The sequence below is a fragment of the Nicotiana attenuata genome, unplaced genomic scaffold (genome assembly GCF_001879085.1).
Source record: "Nicotiana attenuata strain UT unplaced genomic scaffold, NIATTr2, whole genome shotgun sequence".
NCBI classification, from domain to species: domain Eukaryota; kingdom Viridiplantae; phylum Streptophyta; class Magnoliopsida; order Solanales; family Solanaceae; genus Nicotiana; species Nicotiana attenuata.
Genome location: NW_017670743.1, coordinates 418,374 through 437,011, shown reverse-complemented (window position 1 = coordinate 437,011; position 18,638 = coordinate 418,374). Strand labels below are relative to the sequence as shown.

General features: G+C 34.7%; 3 protein-coding genes across 3 annotated transcripts in view; 2 read left to right on the top strand and 1 right to left on the bottom strand.

Annotated features, from left to right (window-relative positions):
• Positions 1-3,355: 3,355 nt before the first annotated feature.
• LOC109242881 (ascorbate-specific transmembrane electron transporter 1-like) lies at positions 3,356-4,508 on the top strand. Its single transcript, XM_019409757.1, has 4 exons — positions 3,356-3,541; positions 3,794-3,842; positions 3,943-4,145; positions 4,245-4,508. The coding sequence occupies exons 1-4, from the start codon at positions 3,356-3,358 to the stop codon at positions 4,506-4,508; spliced, it is 702 nt and encodes a 233-aa protein (XP_019265302.1).
• Positions 4,509-5,127: 619 nt separating this feature from the next.
• Positions 5,128-15,404, bottom strand: LOC109242897 (probable Xaa-Pro aminopeptidase P). Its single transcript, XM_019409774.1, has 13 exons — positions 14,964-15,404; positions 14,187-14,312; positions 13,928-14,047; positions 13,226-13,501; positions 12,011-12,183; positions 11,398-11,652; positions 10,629-10,780; positions 8,995-9,185; positions 7,765-7,873; positions 7,520-7,674; positions 6,743-6,835; positions 6,120-6,200; positions 5,128-5,602 (listed from the first exon to the last, which is right to left on the bottom strand). The coding sequence occupies exons 1-13, from the start codon at positions 15,324-15,326 to the stop codon at positions 5,528-5,530; spliced, it is 2,169 nt and encodes a 722-aa protein (XP_019265319.1). The 5' UTR covers positions 15,327-15,404; the 3' UTR covers positions 5,128-5,527.
• Positions 15,405-16,295: 891 nt separating this feature from the next.
• LOC109242898 (protein AUXIN RESPONSE 4) overlaps positions 16,296-18,638 on the top strand; it is a 4,080-nt gene continuing 1,737 nt past the window's right edge. Inside the window, exon 1 of the mRNA XM_019409775.1 lies at positions 16,296-17,780. Within this exon, the coding sequence (XP_019265320.1) occupies positions 16,560-17,780 (1,221 nt within the window). The 5' untranslated portion in view covers positions 16,296-16,559. The remainder of the gene's footprint in view (positions 17,781-18,638) is intronic.

The following is an 18,638-nucleotide window of genomic DNA, read 5'->3' as shown; positions in this document are numbered from 1 at the left end:
ATTTACCATGTTACCGTTTGAGAAGAAAAAAAATCCCAAAAATAATCTTTTTCTGGGGCTAATTAAGTCGAGAGTGAAGCTGGATTTCAGTGCTTTCTGGCGTAATAAAGGAGTAATTTTCAAGATTGCTGTTCGGAAAATCATGGCCGGTTTCCAGCAATAGATCATGATTGCCACATTAATCATTTCATCAGAGATGAGCCACTGAAGGCTAAATATGTAATCGATAATCAGAAGGTATAATGGATGAGCAGCTTCTTGAAATTGTATTGACACTATAATTGCAAAAACGTATGTATTTCAAAAGCAAACAAGATAGTCAGATGATGTACGAAGAATCAAACTCAGTGTGTACAAGTGGATAAAGGAAGAATCAATAAGGTGTAGTTTGTATTAGCTAACTAGAGAAGACAAAAGAATATAAGGTAAGACTGAAGAGAGTAACAGAAATGGGAGAGACATGAACGAACACGAGATTGACAATGATAGGTAATTATGGTATTGTATCATATTATACTTTAAATAAAATATTTATTTTGATTGTTACCTAAACCCTAAACCTCAAATAAATTTTAATTGTCATCTTATTTGTCAATATGATATACCCAATAATAAAATCTCTATTAAATTAAAGGGACTTATATAGTCATTTAATAACTTTTTTGTTCTATATTTTTCTTTATTCTATTATCCAATGCTTAGTATTTTTACATGGTTAATAGAAATTTTTATTAACAAATTACTTTGTTTAATATTTTGTTCGCCCGTCTTCTTTTGTAATGTAAGAGAAGATATATATTTTATTACTCTTGAAATATTTTTTTATTCTAAATTTTATTATGTTGTTCAATAAATTATCTGAATTTTGATGAATAAAATCTCTATTAAATTAAAGGGACTTATATAGGCATCAAATAACTTTTTTCTTCTATATTTTTCTTTATTATATTATCCAATATTTAGTATTATTACATCGTTGATAGAAATTTTTATTAACATATTACTTTTTATAATATTATTGTCTGCTACTTCTTTCGTAATATAATAGAAGATATATATTTTATTACTCTTGAAATAAATTTTTTTATTTTAAAGTTTATTCTATTATTCAATAATATTGTCTGAATTCTAATGAATAAAATATCTATAGATNGACGAAGTACATGCGTCTATTTTAAGTAATTTCCCTATGGCATTCCCAATCTTGGCTAAGATGATCCCATCATAAAATTCAGTTGGGAGATGAGATAGTCTTATCCAAATGGCCGTATAACTTTGAGTGGCTTTAGTTGCTACGAAATTTGGAGTCTATTTTTGGACAGAAAGAAATGATCCGTTGATGAACCAGGAGCCATTTTGTAGTGCCTTCCTTGCATTTTCCTCTTTATTAAATTTAACTGTATAGTAGTCCTCCCCTAGGTCGATTACGGAGAAGTTTTCCGTAGGTTTCCAAAGATTTTGGATTTTTGCCTTGAGATAGTGATGTAAAACTCTTTTTCCTATTAGTTTTATGATCACTGAGAATTTTCAAGGCTCATAGATTCTTTGTATATCATCATCTGATAGAGTTATACTTTTAATCCCTTGCTCATCAGTTCTTTGTGTTTCTGGGAGGTGAGTGGGATGTGGGAGATCCAGCGACATTAGTGAAGAGAAGTTATCACTATGGCTTCAATTGGGGGGTTGTATTTTCTCCAGTAGTTTATCCTTGTAGGAATTAATTTGAACCATTGAAGTATATTGGGAAGGAAGAGGAACAATATCAGGAGGTTTTAGAGGAATGAATATTTCCAGATTATTGGTGTTTTGGTTTGTAGTCGCCATGGATAGGGAATTTTGAGTAGAGAGAAGGGGGACCTTCTCACTCTAAGTATATTGTTTTTTAATAGAATTCTTTTTAGCATACTTTGTCTTATGTTATTGTCTACTACTTTTTTTGTAATAATAGCAGATAGTATATATTTACTCTGAATTTTAATGAATTCTCCATTAAATTAAAGAGCCTTGTAGAGTCATTGAAATTTTTTTTTGTTCTACATTTTTCTTTATTATACTTATCCAATATTTAGTACTTTTACATTGTTAATAGAAATTTTTATTAGCATATTACTTTGTTTGTTTTGTCCACTAATTCTTTTTATAATATAACAGAAGATATATATTTTACTCTTGAAATAGTTTTTTAATTAAATTTTATTCTATTCTTCTCGATAATATTATCTGAATTTTAATGAATAAAATCTCTATTAAATTAAAGAGAGTTGTATAGTAATTGAATAAAGTTTTTGTTATGTATTTTTCTTTATTATATTATCCAATATTTAATATTATTGCATTGTGAATATAAACTTTTATTAGCATATTACTTTGTTTAATATTTATGGCTACTACTTTCTTTTTATAGTATAATAGAAGATATATATTTTTATATTTTATAGTTTACTCTATTATTATCAATAATATTTTTTTGAATAAATAAACTTTTTATTTTTAAAAGAAAAACAAAAATTTATTTTTTTTTAAAAAAGAAATTTTGAATTGACAGCTTTTTATTTTTGTAATTTTATTTTTTTATTTTAAAATAACTTAAAAACTCCAACTTGAAACTAAAATCCAATTTGAATGGAGAGTTTTTTTCTAATTTTCTTTTATTATAAAATATTTTATTATTGTATAGATATTTAAATTCAAAATAATAATCAATAGCTAATTATTAACTACTTATGCCATGTGGTTTTTTTCTAGGCTGTCACTTGGCTTAAGGAGAGTTTTTTCCTCTCCTTTTAATAATATATAGATATTTTATCTGTTATCCTATCTTTTTACATAATAATTCTACCACATACCTTACTTTTTCTTTGTAATATTACAAGTTTATTCTTTATGTTATCGGTGTATAATGTAACGGCAAACGATACAATCTATCCAGATATTATATTCATCAAAATAATATAGTACAATATAATACAAATTGGAATGTACTACTAATTGATATGGCTGACCGGCCTGCCGGATAATATCTTTCTCGTAGTTACCACTTACCAACTCAACCCTTTTTAACTTTTGCATATGGCAATTACTAATTGTGCCTTGAGCCGTAAGACCAAATAATGTTTCGTTTACGTTCTTCCAATACTGTTAAGATAGACAATTCAAAAATCTTTGCGTTAAATATAATGTACTTTGACTGGTTAAGTAGAAACAAAAAATAATGAAGATAGTTAGTTAATGAAATTTTGTTTGCCTAGCTAGCCTTTATATAAGACCACATTTACAGCATATATCATGTAGTACTTATAAATTTCTTCTTCTCCGTCGTCCATATATATCAGTTTAGAAAAGGTAAGGAGTAGAGATGGTGGAGAAAGGAAATAATAGGAGCCGTGGAAGCTACAGAACAGCGGGGGTGCCAGTGTCGACGCTGCTGACGTTCTTTGGACATTTGCTCTTCATAGCAATCACAACTCTGTTGTTGGTCTGGCTGCTTCAGTTCAGAGATGGACTTTCTTTCACTTCAACCAACAAACTCAAACTTTTCAATGTAATGCTTCTCCCTCTAGCTATTATCACATTCCTTCATTTTATGGCGATATTTGACTGGACAAAGAATTTAATATTTAAAAAAAACTTCCTTGACAGTTGACATAATAAAGTAAAATCCTTTGAACTTGTTGTTTTAAACGTGCCACAACATTTTTGATCAATTATCATGAATCAGCTACTCAAATGTAACCTCCTTTGGTCTTTTCTCGTTTTCTCTTTACTAATGATCACAAGTATGATCGTCGTGCAGCTTCATCCATTCTTTATGATCATTGGATTTGTCCTAATTTCCGGAGAAGGTACAAATTTCTAAAACAATAATGAAAAAAAATATACGAAAATTGTAAAGAATTCCTTGGTCTCGAACTAAAATATTATATGTGGTTTAATTTGTTTCAGCAATAATGGCATTTACCACAATAATCCCAGCAACAAGGAGGACAAGGAAATATTTCCACATGTTTCTGCATTTCATAGGTCTTGGTTCTAGCATTGTTGGTCTCTTTGCAATTTTCAAATTTCAACATGTTACTGGCAAATCTAACCTCCTTACTTTGCATTCCTGGATTGGCATTTCCACCGTTAGCTTATATGCCTTGCTGGTATGAACAAATAAATAACCAGCTCAAATATAAACTTTCATTGATATTCAATTAGAAAAAAATCTGTGTCGTGACAAAAATAATGTTAATTTTGGACAGTACATTGTTTCTTTCTTGGTATTCTTTTTCCCCGGGGCGCAAAACTGGAGAAGGGCGAGATTGGCTCCATGGCACGTTCTCTATGGAATAGCCGTCTTCTTCATGGGAATAGTAAGTGCAGAGACAGGCTTAATTCAGAAATTCATAGCCTTAGGACTTCAAAAGGGACAAGAAGCACTCATACTCAACTTCACTGGCTTATTACTTCTTCTTTTTGGTATCTCCATTGGCCTAGTTGTTCTTCTACCTGTTTCATATTATTAGTCAAACATACTTCCTTTTTTCTTTCTTGTTGTAATTTTCACCAATTTTGTAATAATCTAGGTATCTCTATATTAAGAGGAAACCTGAATAAGCAATAGCGTACAAACCGCGCATCTGTACGCTAGGTTTGTAATTGTGCTCCGGAAAGTAAACAGAACACTAAATTATGGGTTGAAAACAGAAGAGTGCAGATGGTATGCCTTATATTTCTTATCTGAAACGACTGTTTTATGTGACATAATATTTACATTTAAAGCTTGTCGGTTTGGCAAGTTCTAGGTTACAGTCAAATCTCTCTATAACAACCTCGTTTAACTTTGTTCCGAATATTTTTGAATGTTATATATTATAACATAACATGAAAATTGGTTCCGAAAAAACTTATTTATAGCGAGATGGTGTTATATAGGTATTGCTGTTATAGAGAAGTCTTGACTATATTTGATGATTTACCATGTCACCGTTTGAGGGGGGAAAATAACTTACCATGTCACAGCAATCATAGTAATCTTTTTTAGCTAAAGTTGAGAGTGAAGCTGGACTTCACTGCTTTCTGGCGTAACAAATAATTATAAGATTACTGTTCGGAGTTCGGACTTACCATATACTTGCCACAATATTTCATCTGAGATGAGCCAAAAGGCTAAAACCTTTAATCGAATAATCATATTGTACATTTACAGAGGTCCTTCACCATCCTTAATAATGCTAATCAGTTCAAAGTGCAAGTGGCGCAAAGTTCCAAACTCGGTGGATAATGGGCCAACCCCTCTACCCTTCTCCACTCAAATACCGGACTTTTATCTGCGGTAAGGTTCGAATCTGTGATGTGCGCTTAAGCACACATCACGTCATGCACTTTTTACCACTACGACCAAAGCCCCGGGGGCTTAAATTGTACTACAGAGTCTATAGCGTATATGAGTAGCTGTATCTCTTAATTATCAAATTATTTCTCTCCTATGTACAACAAATGTGAAGGATGGAACAACGTAGTATTGACAGTATCTATACAGGAATTACAGCTTTGTAAGAGGGCGTGTGTTATTCCAAAGCCATTGACGTGCAGAACCATCCACCAGCAGGGGTGACACCTGAAAATGATTTCCAGTCATCAAATAGCAGCCTTGAGCATGAAAGAGCAACGGCAATTTTTATTTTTTATTGGGGGGGGGGGGGGGGGGGGTAGGAGGAGGAGGAAACAACTAACAACTATTTCCACTTGTCTTTCCTGGACAAAGGAAACTGGACACATGTCGTACGCGTTATCATTAGCTTGACCAAATCAACTACAGTGCCAAAAAAGAGCAGTTTCTTAACTTTGATAACAAACCTCAATTTTACTACCTCAACCTATGTCAAAAGACAGCAGAATAACAGCATACGAGGAATCATATGCCAGCAGCACAGTTAACCTGCTAAAATGCGACAACATGACCTGAATCTCTTATGATATTCTAGATCACAGTGCAAAGCGGTTGCAGGATTCTCTTCTAATGGAATGTAATTTCCAGTTGGTAGTCAAGTAAATTTCTTGTTCATTCTACACTAAACATACTATACATCACGCGAACAGAAAGAAGAACAGAAGAAATAGTTGGGGATGCTTACCTTCTCCCAAACTTGTAAATGGTAACTATTGAGCCACTCTACTTCCGCAACAGAGAGCAAAGATATGTCCACCAACTTAGTCTGGATGATAAGAAGCAAAAAGTAGTCATATCACTGGAAATTATGGCCGAGGAGTGACGGAGCATAGAGCACACACTCTAGAATGAGCTGATTTTGACGTGATTGACATCAGTGCAGTCACAAGAACAGAAGGGTAAACAATGGGATTCATTTATCAGTTATCTGAAGATAAATATGAAATCTTAATTTGTGAGTTGTGACCCCAGCTTATATACACTCATACATTAATGGGATGTTAAATATATTCCATAATCTCCTGCGCTCCAACGAAGAGTAACAATGTCTCACTGGTTTATCTCTGTTGCATCCACATCTCAATGATAACTGCCATGCTCTTTGAATTAGTTAGATACCTAAAGCCCGTTCCTAATTTTACACGGTGGAGAAGTAGACTACAGCAGAAATAAACAGATTGACCTTGCAACCTGCATGTGTAGTAGAAAATGCACAGCCTAGAATTGCCAAGGCCAATCTCTTTCTTTTTAACAGCAGGGTAAAATTCATTAATAAAAGCAAAGATAGATCATTATGGGTTACCATACCTGTATGGGAACAAAAGTAAGCTTTTCAAATCCCAGATATCCTATTCCTCCAAAACGATTTGGTGTATCTGCCTCTTTGACGTAAAGAAGATTCTGGATAACAAGAAAGAGTAAAAATCAGACTACATAATAAAAACCAGAGGAACCTTTTATGACATAACCTGCATTAAGGTAAAGAAATTAGGTATGGAAAGGATAAACATGATTACATTGTGAGCCAAAGAGAATAGTACACTGATGCCAATAGAAAACCAAAGAACAGCATACCATCCTAACTGATCAAATCAAGTGTGAGTTCATGCAGAAAAGAAGCTCAACATGCTGCTTATACACTTCAAGTTTTTACAGGAAAAATTGCATTTTTTTCTGTGTCATATTCCGCTTTTACCAAGATGGAGATTTTACCATCAGAATTTAACGAACTTCCTTCTTCAGCTTTAATAAGAAACTTGACCTGAAATTTTAGCAACCTATGAGCTCTAAAGTTCCTCAGATTTTTCAGGTTCCCACAGAAAATAAGGAAGTGTACTCACTCATATGCTTTAGCTTATATACCTATGGAGGTTTTAACATCAAAATTTAGCAGCTGATCTACTAGAAGGTGAATAGAGAACTTCCCTAAGGGAAAAGGAAGAGAAGCTACACTAGGAACCCATTTATCGATTCAAATAAGTAAAAAAATTTAAAACATACTAGAGATACTCATGATTTAAAAACAAAAAGAAAATAGCTTTCTATTCTTTCTAGGTACGGAATATGGAGAAATGGGGAGAGTACCTCAATTCGAATGCCAAATTGATGGTCTTCATAGTAACCGGGTTCATTGCTGACAATCATTCCTCTCAATAAGGGAGTCATATTTCCAAAGCGGAAACTAATGCTATGTGGGCCTTCATGAACATTTAGTGCAGCTCCTACACCATGCCCGGTTCCTAGAGGAAATAACGAGCACGTGTAAAGGAAATACTAAGTTACTAAAACCTCCTAATACCATAAGAACACGGAACTTTGAGCACACTTACCATGCCGGTAATCAAGGCCAACCTTCCATAGGGAAGACCGTGCAAATGCATCCAACACGAAACCAGGGGTATTCTCAGGGAAAACTGCTTGGTCAAGTGCTATGTGACCCTGAAAATGTTTTAATCAACTACAACCTATCTAAACAATTATAGAAGCTCTTATCTAGCAATGCAGCGAAATGGGGTACCAAAGAATACCAAGAATACAACCTCAAGGCATGTGCTTCAAAGGGTAACATTTTGAAATGGAGACTTGAAAGTAATGTCATTGATGAGTTGATTTTATATGGACAAAATCAATTACTTAAGTTACCTAAGATTTTGAGGTACTTTATAGGTTCCTTTCACTGTTTCACTACATTAGTTGATCGGTTACTCATAATTGAACCTTAAGTTCGGGGGAATCAGAAACTACTGTATCTTTTTTTGAAATGGTAACCAACTTGATTCCACAACAATCTTTGCTTATGAAACCTTTATTTTGTTAAATCAGCCAATGAGGGAAGAAAAGAGTTTCTGTGAAATATGCTATAAACAAGATGGATTTTAATTATATTTCTAGGATATGCTGGAAATTATCCATAAAGAGTTGAGCGTGAAAATTGGTTATATCATAGCTCATGAAGTCTAGTTTCCAACAAATGACACGGTTCACCATTTGGACACTCCTGCCGGAAGACATGGTCAAAATACTCAAACATGAGCAAAGCTGAAGGAAGCCCGTGTTGGTGTCCATCAGAGGAGATTTTTCAGCAAATTTACAACTATGGCACCTATGCATCAGCTGAAAATTTTCTGGTTTACAAAAATTTCCTTACGCAATATCTGTAAATAGAACAAAGTTAGGGCTTAAGAGGGAGACGCTGCACCCCCAGAGAGAAAGCATTAGGCTGTTAGGTTCTTTTTTCTTGCTCCCATCTTCCAACTTTTGGGATGTAACCACAGCACTTTCTTGGTGCTGCTTTTGACATCAATACTGCTTACCAATTTTGAAAGGAAAAAAAGGAGAAAGCATTAGGCAGCTCCAATTTAGGTTCTCATTCCCTTTTTTCCTTAATGATTTATAATTAGATGCTTGAAATGTAAGTCCTCCGATCAGCATTGAACAACCTTACATTTCCTATTATTAAGGATTTAAATTGAAATATACTCCTATTCCAGAAAAACTCTACCATATTCCCGTCGTAAGTATAACATATGTACCATTGCTGACAGAAAGGTATAGTTTACCTGTAGTACTCGGGTGAAACATTCTCTCTCTCTTGCAGATGGTTCACCGAAATGCACTGTCCTAGTAATGTCAGTCGTTCCATCAATATATTGGCCTCCACTGTCTAAGAGGAAGAGTTCCTTCCCATCCACAACGCTACAACTATCTGGCTCTGGCTTGTAATGAATTATAGCACCATTGGCACCCGAACCTACATAAAACCTTAGTAGTTATGAAAATTACTGGAAAGAATACCAGCATGTGAACAATTCTGCACCTAACTAGCCTGTCACTGATCATTTTATGGTGATTCAGACATTTCTTCTCATCAATATCTCAAAAAAGTGATCTAAAATGTTAGTGCACATAAATCCATTAAGAAAATTGAATATCACTCCATCAGAGAAAACATCCATACATCTGAAAAAAGTTAAAATGAAGCATTATACATTCTTTACAAACTATCAAGTAGCATCTATGCTGATATTTACCTGATAGCCATAGGGCACTGAATATGCAGACATGGCTATGAACATAATGGGATCCATAAAGATTTTCCATAGTAGGATGAGATAAAGATTTCTTGAATGTATATCGACAACAAGACACAAGTAGGCCGTTTGAACAAGCAGAATCCAGCGAAAAGAGAAAGAAAAACTACCATAGGAATTGTGTTGGTGAAATCAGATCCAAGATGAGTATTGTATTAAAAAATTTGGAATCTTCTATTGTAAATAAATCCCACAATGCAAAGTGACCCATGCAAATACCTGCCGTTTCATCCCAAAGCCATCAACTACTCCCTTTGTTCAACTTAAAAAACAGTCCAAAGTTTCTTTTTAGCCAGCATGAAAACAATATCATTCTCCTCAAAAGAAAATACCAATACAATATATAGCCAAAACTTTTATTGGAATCACCCTTTTCCTTTCCAATACAAGGTTTTCCTATATTCTATTCCTTAGAGCACAAAAAGTCAATATAAGGGCCCACATTGTTTCCCAGCCAATACTAATGTTTTAGTTGTTCAAAACATTTGGGACGGGAGGGAGTACAAATGCTTCCTATTGTCTTTGACCATTCAAAAATACATTTAGATCACCCAAAGTTGTGAAAGCTCTTCAGCTATAAGAAGCTTAAGCACAAGAGGGAAGACCAAAATATATAATTTTTTTGAAAAGTAAGGAAGACCAATATATGTAGAGAGTAGAATTATTCTCCTACTGAAAGCATCAACAGGAAATATGGAAAACAAAAGTCGAAGTAACAAGATTCTATCTCCACCAGATCTAAAGCATTCTAAAGTTCATAAAGCTAGTCGAAACTGAATTGGAAAGAATATAGATAAGCATGGTATATACAACAACAACAACAACAACTACCCAGTAAAATCCCACCAGGTGGGGACTGGGGAGGGTAATGTGTACGCAGACCTTACCCCTACCCGATAGGGCAGAGAGGCCGTTTCCGATAGACCCTCGACTCAGAAAAGGCATGGTATATAGTCTTGATATATATATATTCTGATATTTCTTCACTCAATAAGAAGCTGCTATTATTATCCACTATAAAGTCCACAAAGACAAACACTAGCTTTTCACTACTATATAAGTTTCGTAATTCAGCTCAATCATGATAGTAGAAACCAATATACCACTTATGGTGTCGAAGCTTGTATCAAGAAAGCCATCTTGGTGTGATCGAAACTCAAGAAGTTTGTCTGCAACTTCTACCTCTGTCAAAATGACATCCCTTTGGATTTCATCCTCCAACCAAGCCCAAAATTGAGCTAAGGCAGCCGCGTCCCTACATCAGAAGATACAGATTGATTATCCATTCTTGGTAAAAAAAACAGTTTGATTATCCATTAAAGTATTACTAAGCCATGCATACTTGAATAAGACGTAGCAATCCCTCAAAGTAAGTATATAATGCTTCACATTAAAAGGACAAAAAAGAATGAACGGCACGCTATAAAGCTATGCAACCATCTCTCGTACAACAAAAAAACTCGCAGTATGGTTTTCCATAGAGTAAAAGACACTGATTCAAAGTTATCCAGACAATAATACTATTATTCTTATACCCTAATTATTATTACTATTATTGTTTATTTATTATTTATTTTTTTCTGGCACATAGATTACAATAAGGATATGCAGGTTTGACATGGAGGAGCTATCTCTCTGGAGAAAACGCAACGCAAGAGGGAGGATGGAGAACAAAATATATTAGACTACCTCATGGGGGAGGTTTGTGGAAGGCATAATGAAAGTGTTGGCGGACTTATATGGCAGCAACATCACTTATAGAGTGGGAAGTGGTGAAATAGTATGCTTTTGAAAATATAGATCGTGAGATAATAGGCAGTAGTTATTGACAATTGACATATGCTTAAAGGGGTGGATTGGATTTTCAATTACCTTAGATGGCAGTTACGCATCCCTTCTAACTCAGCATCATTTTTTACAGCTTTACGCAGAGATACAGGAGAACTCCTATACACTGCACATGGTCCTCCAGATTGACCATTGGTATCGAGGTTGGCAGTCTTCTTCCTCCTGGCTTTAGTTGCAGAATTCCAAGGATATCTGTAACAAGCTGATTCATATGTATTTACAATAGCAGCATTGACTGATGAAGTGTCCAACCAAAGGTTTGCCCCTTTTGCTGCCAAACTGAAAAGGGAAATTCTGGAGTCAAATTTTATCATGGGGAAACTCTCTCCAAAAGCACAGATCTTACTAATGCTTTGGTTGTTGAAGAGTTTCTTCTATTAGAAACAGGGACCAACATAATTGCAGCATGAAAAATATCTCCATTAGCATTTAAGTTTAGGATGCTGCTTGTAGAGTTGAACACTCAAATGCTGAGCTTAATATATATGCAAGCTTCTCCGGGGCTGCAGTTCTCCCTGCAGCTGTTCTTGCCAGAGTGATACCAAATACAAGACATAGAACTGTTGACGAGAAGACAAATTTTGCCATTCAATAAAACAGAAAAAAGAAAAAGAAAATCCTAATGCTTCAAAATCACCTTTCAATTTCAGAGAGAATGGATTCATATGCTCTCAATTCTATGCCAGCATTTGTCAAATGCTCCATAACTTCAGGTGTTACTTTAGTATCATCAATGAACAATTTTGCTCCATCTATCTCCACAACTAAGTATGCATACATCACTGGTGAATGTGGGACATCATTACCTCTCTGGAGACACAAGTAAATAACTGAACGAATAAGCAGCTTAAATAAGAAAAGACACAACTGAAAGAAATTTAAGTCATCATTCAACTCTAAGCCTAAGACTCTTGCTGTGCATCGTTGAAATCTTGACATATGCCTTCCAGTGTTATAAATATCCTTGAGGACTAGAAATTGAACCACTATTGGAAGTTTAACAATTAATATTCTTTTAAGACAGAAAATTATTAGCCATTAAAATTACAACGACTCCACTAACTAACTATTTATAGGGCCATCAAAATTAAATATTCCACTAAAATTCATATTTCTATGCTAATCTCATATTTTCAAAGGATTAATCAGTGTGCAGGCAAAAATCAAAAGATCTTGAATGTCGAAGTTGGGTGCACCAATCAAATTATATTTTTTTTCTTTTGATGAAACAATCAAACTACATCTATGTCGTCACTTAAAATATTTTTACGTGCTAGCATATATAATACATAATCACCAGAGTTTTTCTCATGAGGTGAAAACTGCCAGAGATAATCTTGAAAAAAGCTTTTAACGTCAAGTTTTAGAAATACTAAATTTGGTAATCAGAATGAAGTTGGTTCCCTCAAATTTAACTGATAACCCAATTGTTAATCACAGAATATTGATTACTAGTCTTATAAACTTATCAAGAATAAAAAAAGAAAACTCTTCATTAGAGTTTAAGTGTAAAATATTCAAGATATTGTTCTTGAAGCTATGCCATTATAGGAAACTAAGAAATCACAATTTGAAGAGGAAGATGAGAGACACAGCTAAAAGGATAATTATGCTGAAATGGAACTCATCCAAGCTCCATTTTCAACTGATTAAGATTATCAGATGTAAGAACTATTGATAGGCTTACTTTTTGTCCACAGTTAACCGGATTTACAACAATAGAGAAGGATAGTTTCTTCCTATACCTCAGACCAAAAAATCTCATACAAGCAGGAATCTAGTTTTAAAATGATCTATTTGTGCACATTTGACCAAGTAAAAAAGATTTTAAAGAAAAAGTAAAGAGGATTACCAAGTTCAATAGCCACGCAATTTCGTCAAGCATGGAGATAACAATTGCCGATGCACCAGCATGTCTTAACTCAGATCTCAATGACAAAAGCTTAGACGACACATCTACACCAGCATATTTCAGGCCGTGCAACCTAATTGGTTCTTTTGGAGGCGTTGGCCTCGACTCCTTCCATATTTCATCTACAAGGTTGAAATCATACAGCAAGACCAACTCATGGTTTCCTTTAGAAATGTCCTCTTTGAATTCTTTTGCAGCATCAGATGAAAAAAGAAACTGCTCCCTTCACCAAAACAAAGAGAACTGATATAAGAGGAGAGAAAATGCAAGGTTACTTATGATGCAGTCAACTCAAATAGAAAAACACTTGCAAGATTGACAAATTTGAAGTTTTGAACTAGAAGAGATGAACTAGTATTAGAAGGCACCAATTTCAAAATATAAACAAGTCATGTTTTGGACTAACCCAACACCGGAACATAGAACGGGCAGTCTGATGAATGGTAGAAGGGGGAGAGGGGGGGAGTCATGCCCATTCTCCAGGCATGAGCAGAAATATGAAAATATGTGAACTCATTGACAAATTGAGGAATACGTCTGACTTCTCCCTATAAGTATACATGTTGTCATTCCAATACCAGAATTTACTGGAACTTAAAAGTACAATGCACAAATCAGAAAGCATATTTGAGCATTACTTACGGGATCTATTCCAATCCTGCAACCAGGTGCTAGGACAGTATTAAGCCACTCACTAGGAGTAGGCACCCCCAAGTTACCAGCTCTCATGAGAACCCAGCTTGAGTTCAACTGCTTCTCAGCCTGTTTACAAACACCAAAGAGAAGAAAAAATCAATTAGAAGACAACAGGTACCGACAAAGGGTACCAACCAAACTGTTCAGTTTGCTTCCTTTGAAAAATGATCAGTAAAACTAAAGCTGCCATGCACATAATACAAACCTGTAAGAAGTATCGTCCATCTGTCCATAAGGCTGCTTTATCCTTGGTTACAACCGCAGTGCCTGCACTTCCAGTAAATCCTGATATATAGGCTCTTCGCATATAACATTCTGCAATGAACTCACTCTACAAATAAGAGCAATTCAAATTTAGTAAAACTCATAAAATAAGGTAATACATAGTTCCATCCAATTTGTTGCTTGCCTTCCCAGCCACTAGATAGTCCCAGAAATTACTTACTACCTTCCCCAAAAAATAGGATTAACTACCCAGGAGATCCATTATCTACACGTTGTCATGAATCAAGTCAATACAATAGAAACATATCACTAAAAGTTTGTTAAGTCACGAAACTCATATGCATCAGATGACCACTTAAAAATGTCAAGAAGGTGTTGCCTAATTAAATAGCAAATCTTGATCTAAACAGAAAGCGGCAATTCTTTAAAAACACAACTCTTTGAATAACAGCTACCAAAATGAACAGATATTGCAAATCAATAGGCTTTTTTTTCAATTATCAGGTACATTGCAAATCAGCAGGCTCTAGTACCAATATAGCAACAATATTTTTAAACTGAATTACCAAACTCACTCATAGGAATAACATTAATAGTTCTAATAGTCATTAGGTTTTTCAAAACTACGCTACACAAAAGCCAAATCCAAGAGCCTACAATTAACATAACAATTGAAACAAGCATAACTTCATCGCAAACCACGGTTACTAAAAAAAATCGAGGGAGTGTGAATTCAAGAAAAGCAATAAAATACAACCTGATGGGCATCTTGGGAAGGAATAATATAAGCATCAACGTTAACACCAGGCTTAGTAAAGAGCGCACGAAGAGCACGAAGCTTGTTATCCTCCTCTTTACGGTCGCTACCACCCTTTTTCTGAAATTCCGAGGACGGCTTAGCGCTGATGGAACTGGAGCTGGAACTGGAGCTTCGGACAATTAGAAGATTGAGATGATTAGGAGATTTTGAGGAAAATTTGGGGCAAGTTTTAAATTTGTGAAAGATGGGGAGGGAGAAGGAGAGGATGCGGAAACGTCGAGGAGGGTGGTGGTGGAGCTTGGAAGAGGAATTGAGGATGGTGGTAGTGGAAGCTGAAAATGAAGCTGCCAATGACTCCATTGATTTAGAGAGAGAGAGAGAGAGAGAGATAAGATTGGAGTTTTAGGAGCAGAGGTGTAAACTAAATTTGAAGGAAAATTAAAATGAATCTTATTTTGGTCGAAATATTTTGTCAGTCAAGTACTTTTGAGAAGTACATATTTGGCCTAACCATATCAAGATTCGATTAATAGGAGTACTATTTAAATAAAGATTTGATTTTAACTTTTTTATGAAAATTATCATTTCTTTATTTAATTACGGAGTAAAATATAAAAGATAAATTATATATTAAAAATCTTAATTAATATGTAACTATAATATCAAAGCAATATTATTAGATATCTAGTATATTTAGTTTTCTTAGACGATGACTTAAGTAAAGCAAAATATATTACGGATTATAATATTAAAAATCCACTCCAAGAGCTGCATTTCGTAAAAAAATAAAAATTGTACTCCATATTTACATTAAATTAAGTAATATTATCTTAGTTGTTAAAACTTAAACTGAGAATACTCATTTTACTATAAGTAAGTAACAAATGCACGTATATGATGCACATTTCTTGCATTAGATTGGATGTGAGGCCATATAGGTACATTAATGAGGAATAATTTACTAAAAATGTAATTTTTTGAGGATCTTTATATAAATAGTCAGTTAATTTTTTTTTTATATATACATAAATTATACATGATTATTTACATATTATATATAGATTATACATTTGTTATACATCTACCGGCTATTTTTAATTTAAGCACCCGAATAAGCGGCTATTTAAGTTAATTTTTTAATTTTTTTATAATAATTTTTTATCTTAAAAAATAAATTTTTATTTCCACTTATTGAAATAAGTAGAAATTTATATCTATCAAACTGCTTCTATTATTATTATTCAAAAACACATACTACTACTCTTTTTTGTCAAACACCTTAAAAGTGAAAAGTACCAAAAAATATTGACTTTAGACTTTAGAGACGTGGGAAGTGAAAGGTACGAAACATTTTAGGATATAGAGTGAGTTAGTAAAGTGAAAGTATTTATCATCCCTTTTTTTTTTCTTCTGAAATTAGAAACCAAATTGCAATGATGATACCCAATTTCTCTCCATTATTCTTCACCTGATTTGCTCCCTTGAAAACACAAAAGTTGCTTTACACAGATCACAACACCCATTGTTCTCCATTACAAATCTTGGATTCTATTTCCTTTTCATGCTGTTACCTCTCAGCTCTACTCATCAACAATGGCGATCATAACCGAAGAACCAGACTCACCTACTCCACAGAAGAACCAAAAACCCCTTAAAAAACCAAATTCAAAACCTCCACAATCCACCTCCCCAAATCCCACCAAACCCACAAAAACAACAAATGCAACAACAAACCCACTTCATTTCTGGTTCTATTTCACCATTTCAGTCTCTCTTATAACCCTCATATTCATGACTCTCACTTCTCTTTACCCACAAGACCTTAAAACATGGTTCCTTAGCTTGCCTCCTAATCTACGCCAACACTACTCTAAAGGGCAAAATATCAAAGTTCAGATCACCCCTAACCAGCCACAAGTTGAAGTCTTTACTATCCAAGAAGGACCCTCAAAGTCTTCTGATCATGTACTTATTGTACATGGGCTAGGATGTAGTTCTTTTGGGTTTCAAAAAGTTGTCAACTTTTTGGGGGTTAGAGGTGTTCATGCTGTTGCTATTGATCTCCCTGGGTCTGGGTTTTCGGATAAGACGATAGTTGTGGAGGAAGAGAGTGTGGGTGGTGGTGGGGTTTTAGAGAGGTTTAGGGATATGTATAGTGAAATTCAAGAAAAGGGTATCTTTTGGGGGTTTGATCAGCTTGTTGAGCAGGGATATGTGAACTATGAGGAAAATAATAAGATCAGGGTTTCGAAAAGAAATGTTGTTAAGGCCATTGATTTGGGACCTGAAGAGATGGGAAAAGTGTTAGGTCAAGTGATTGATTCAATGGGATTGTCACCTGTGGATTTGATTTTGCATGATTCTGCATTGGGTTTGAGTGCTAATTGGGTTTCGGAGAACCGGGGATTGCTTAGAAGTGTGGTGGTTCTAGATAGTGCAACGAGTGGAACAGCATTGCCATTGTGGGTGTTGGAAATGCCAGTTGTGAGGGATGTTGTTTTGGGATTTGGATTTGCTTTTAGGAGATTACTTGGAACGTGCTGTTCGAGATCGGTTGGTGACTTGGAGGCTGAGGGTCATAGGATTCTTTTGAAGGGAAGGGATGGAAGAAGAGCTGTTGTTGGGATGGGGAAGAACCTAAATTGTAGCTTTGATTTGAATGAATGGGCTGCTTTAGATGGAGTGAAAGGTCTACCAATGCAAGTAATTTGGTCTGATGCCTTGTCCAAAGAGTGGACCAAGGAAGGACGTCAAGTTGCTGATGCAATTCCACAGGCAAAATTTGTCACTCATTCTGGTGGTAGATGGCCCCAGGTGAGAATGAAGAACATGAGCATCATTTTTATTTTATCTGAAAATGTTAATTCCTATAAGTTTGAATGAGTTTAGGCGAGTATCAAAGAGAGATGCGTTTTGAAGATACTATTTTAGCTTGCTATCTGCTTGATATATAGAGCGGAGTATTTAAGGTCGTAGGTTCTGGTTTAGATGCACGAGTGAGCCTCCTCCAGACGTGGAAGGGTAGGCATGTGTGTTAGTTTATTCTCCTTTATATGCTATAAATGATTAGTCTTTATCTTGAAAGTTCTGATGAGAAACATAAATCAGGCGAAGTATAATGCCAAACATGTTTAGACTGGTCAGTTACTTCAACTTTTCTTGACACAAACTCTAGAAGAAGATTCTTGTAATATTTTCACTTGAAATCTGTGTTGTGAGGCCAAATGGTTCAAGCAGATATAGGAAGCATTAAAAGGTATTTTTTGTTTCACTTCTATTTTTGGCATAAGGAGAGAAACCAGGCTGTGGTGGACGCAGCTGGACAAGCTCGATAGCCGATTGTGGATGACTTGGATTGAGTCATACACAGCACCTACTTGATGCTGATATATGAAATTCTTAAATTATGAAAAAGAACACCTTATTTACTAACTGGATGGTTCTATGCTACATTTTCCCTAGTCGAATAACATAATAAGTAACCATAAGGGCTCATGCCTTCTAGCTGAATGCTCCTTGATTCTGGAGAGGTGTTTTACAATGCCATCTTTACGTAATATCGTGATGTTTTTTATGTGCTGATAACAAACCTGTTCTTCATTCATTCACTTGCAGAGTTTGTTCCTAATAAGTGAAGTTATTAATTTATTGATTTGCTGGGGAGAAACCCCC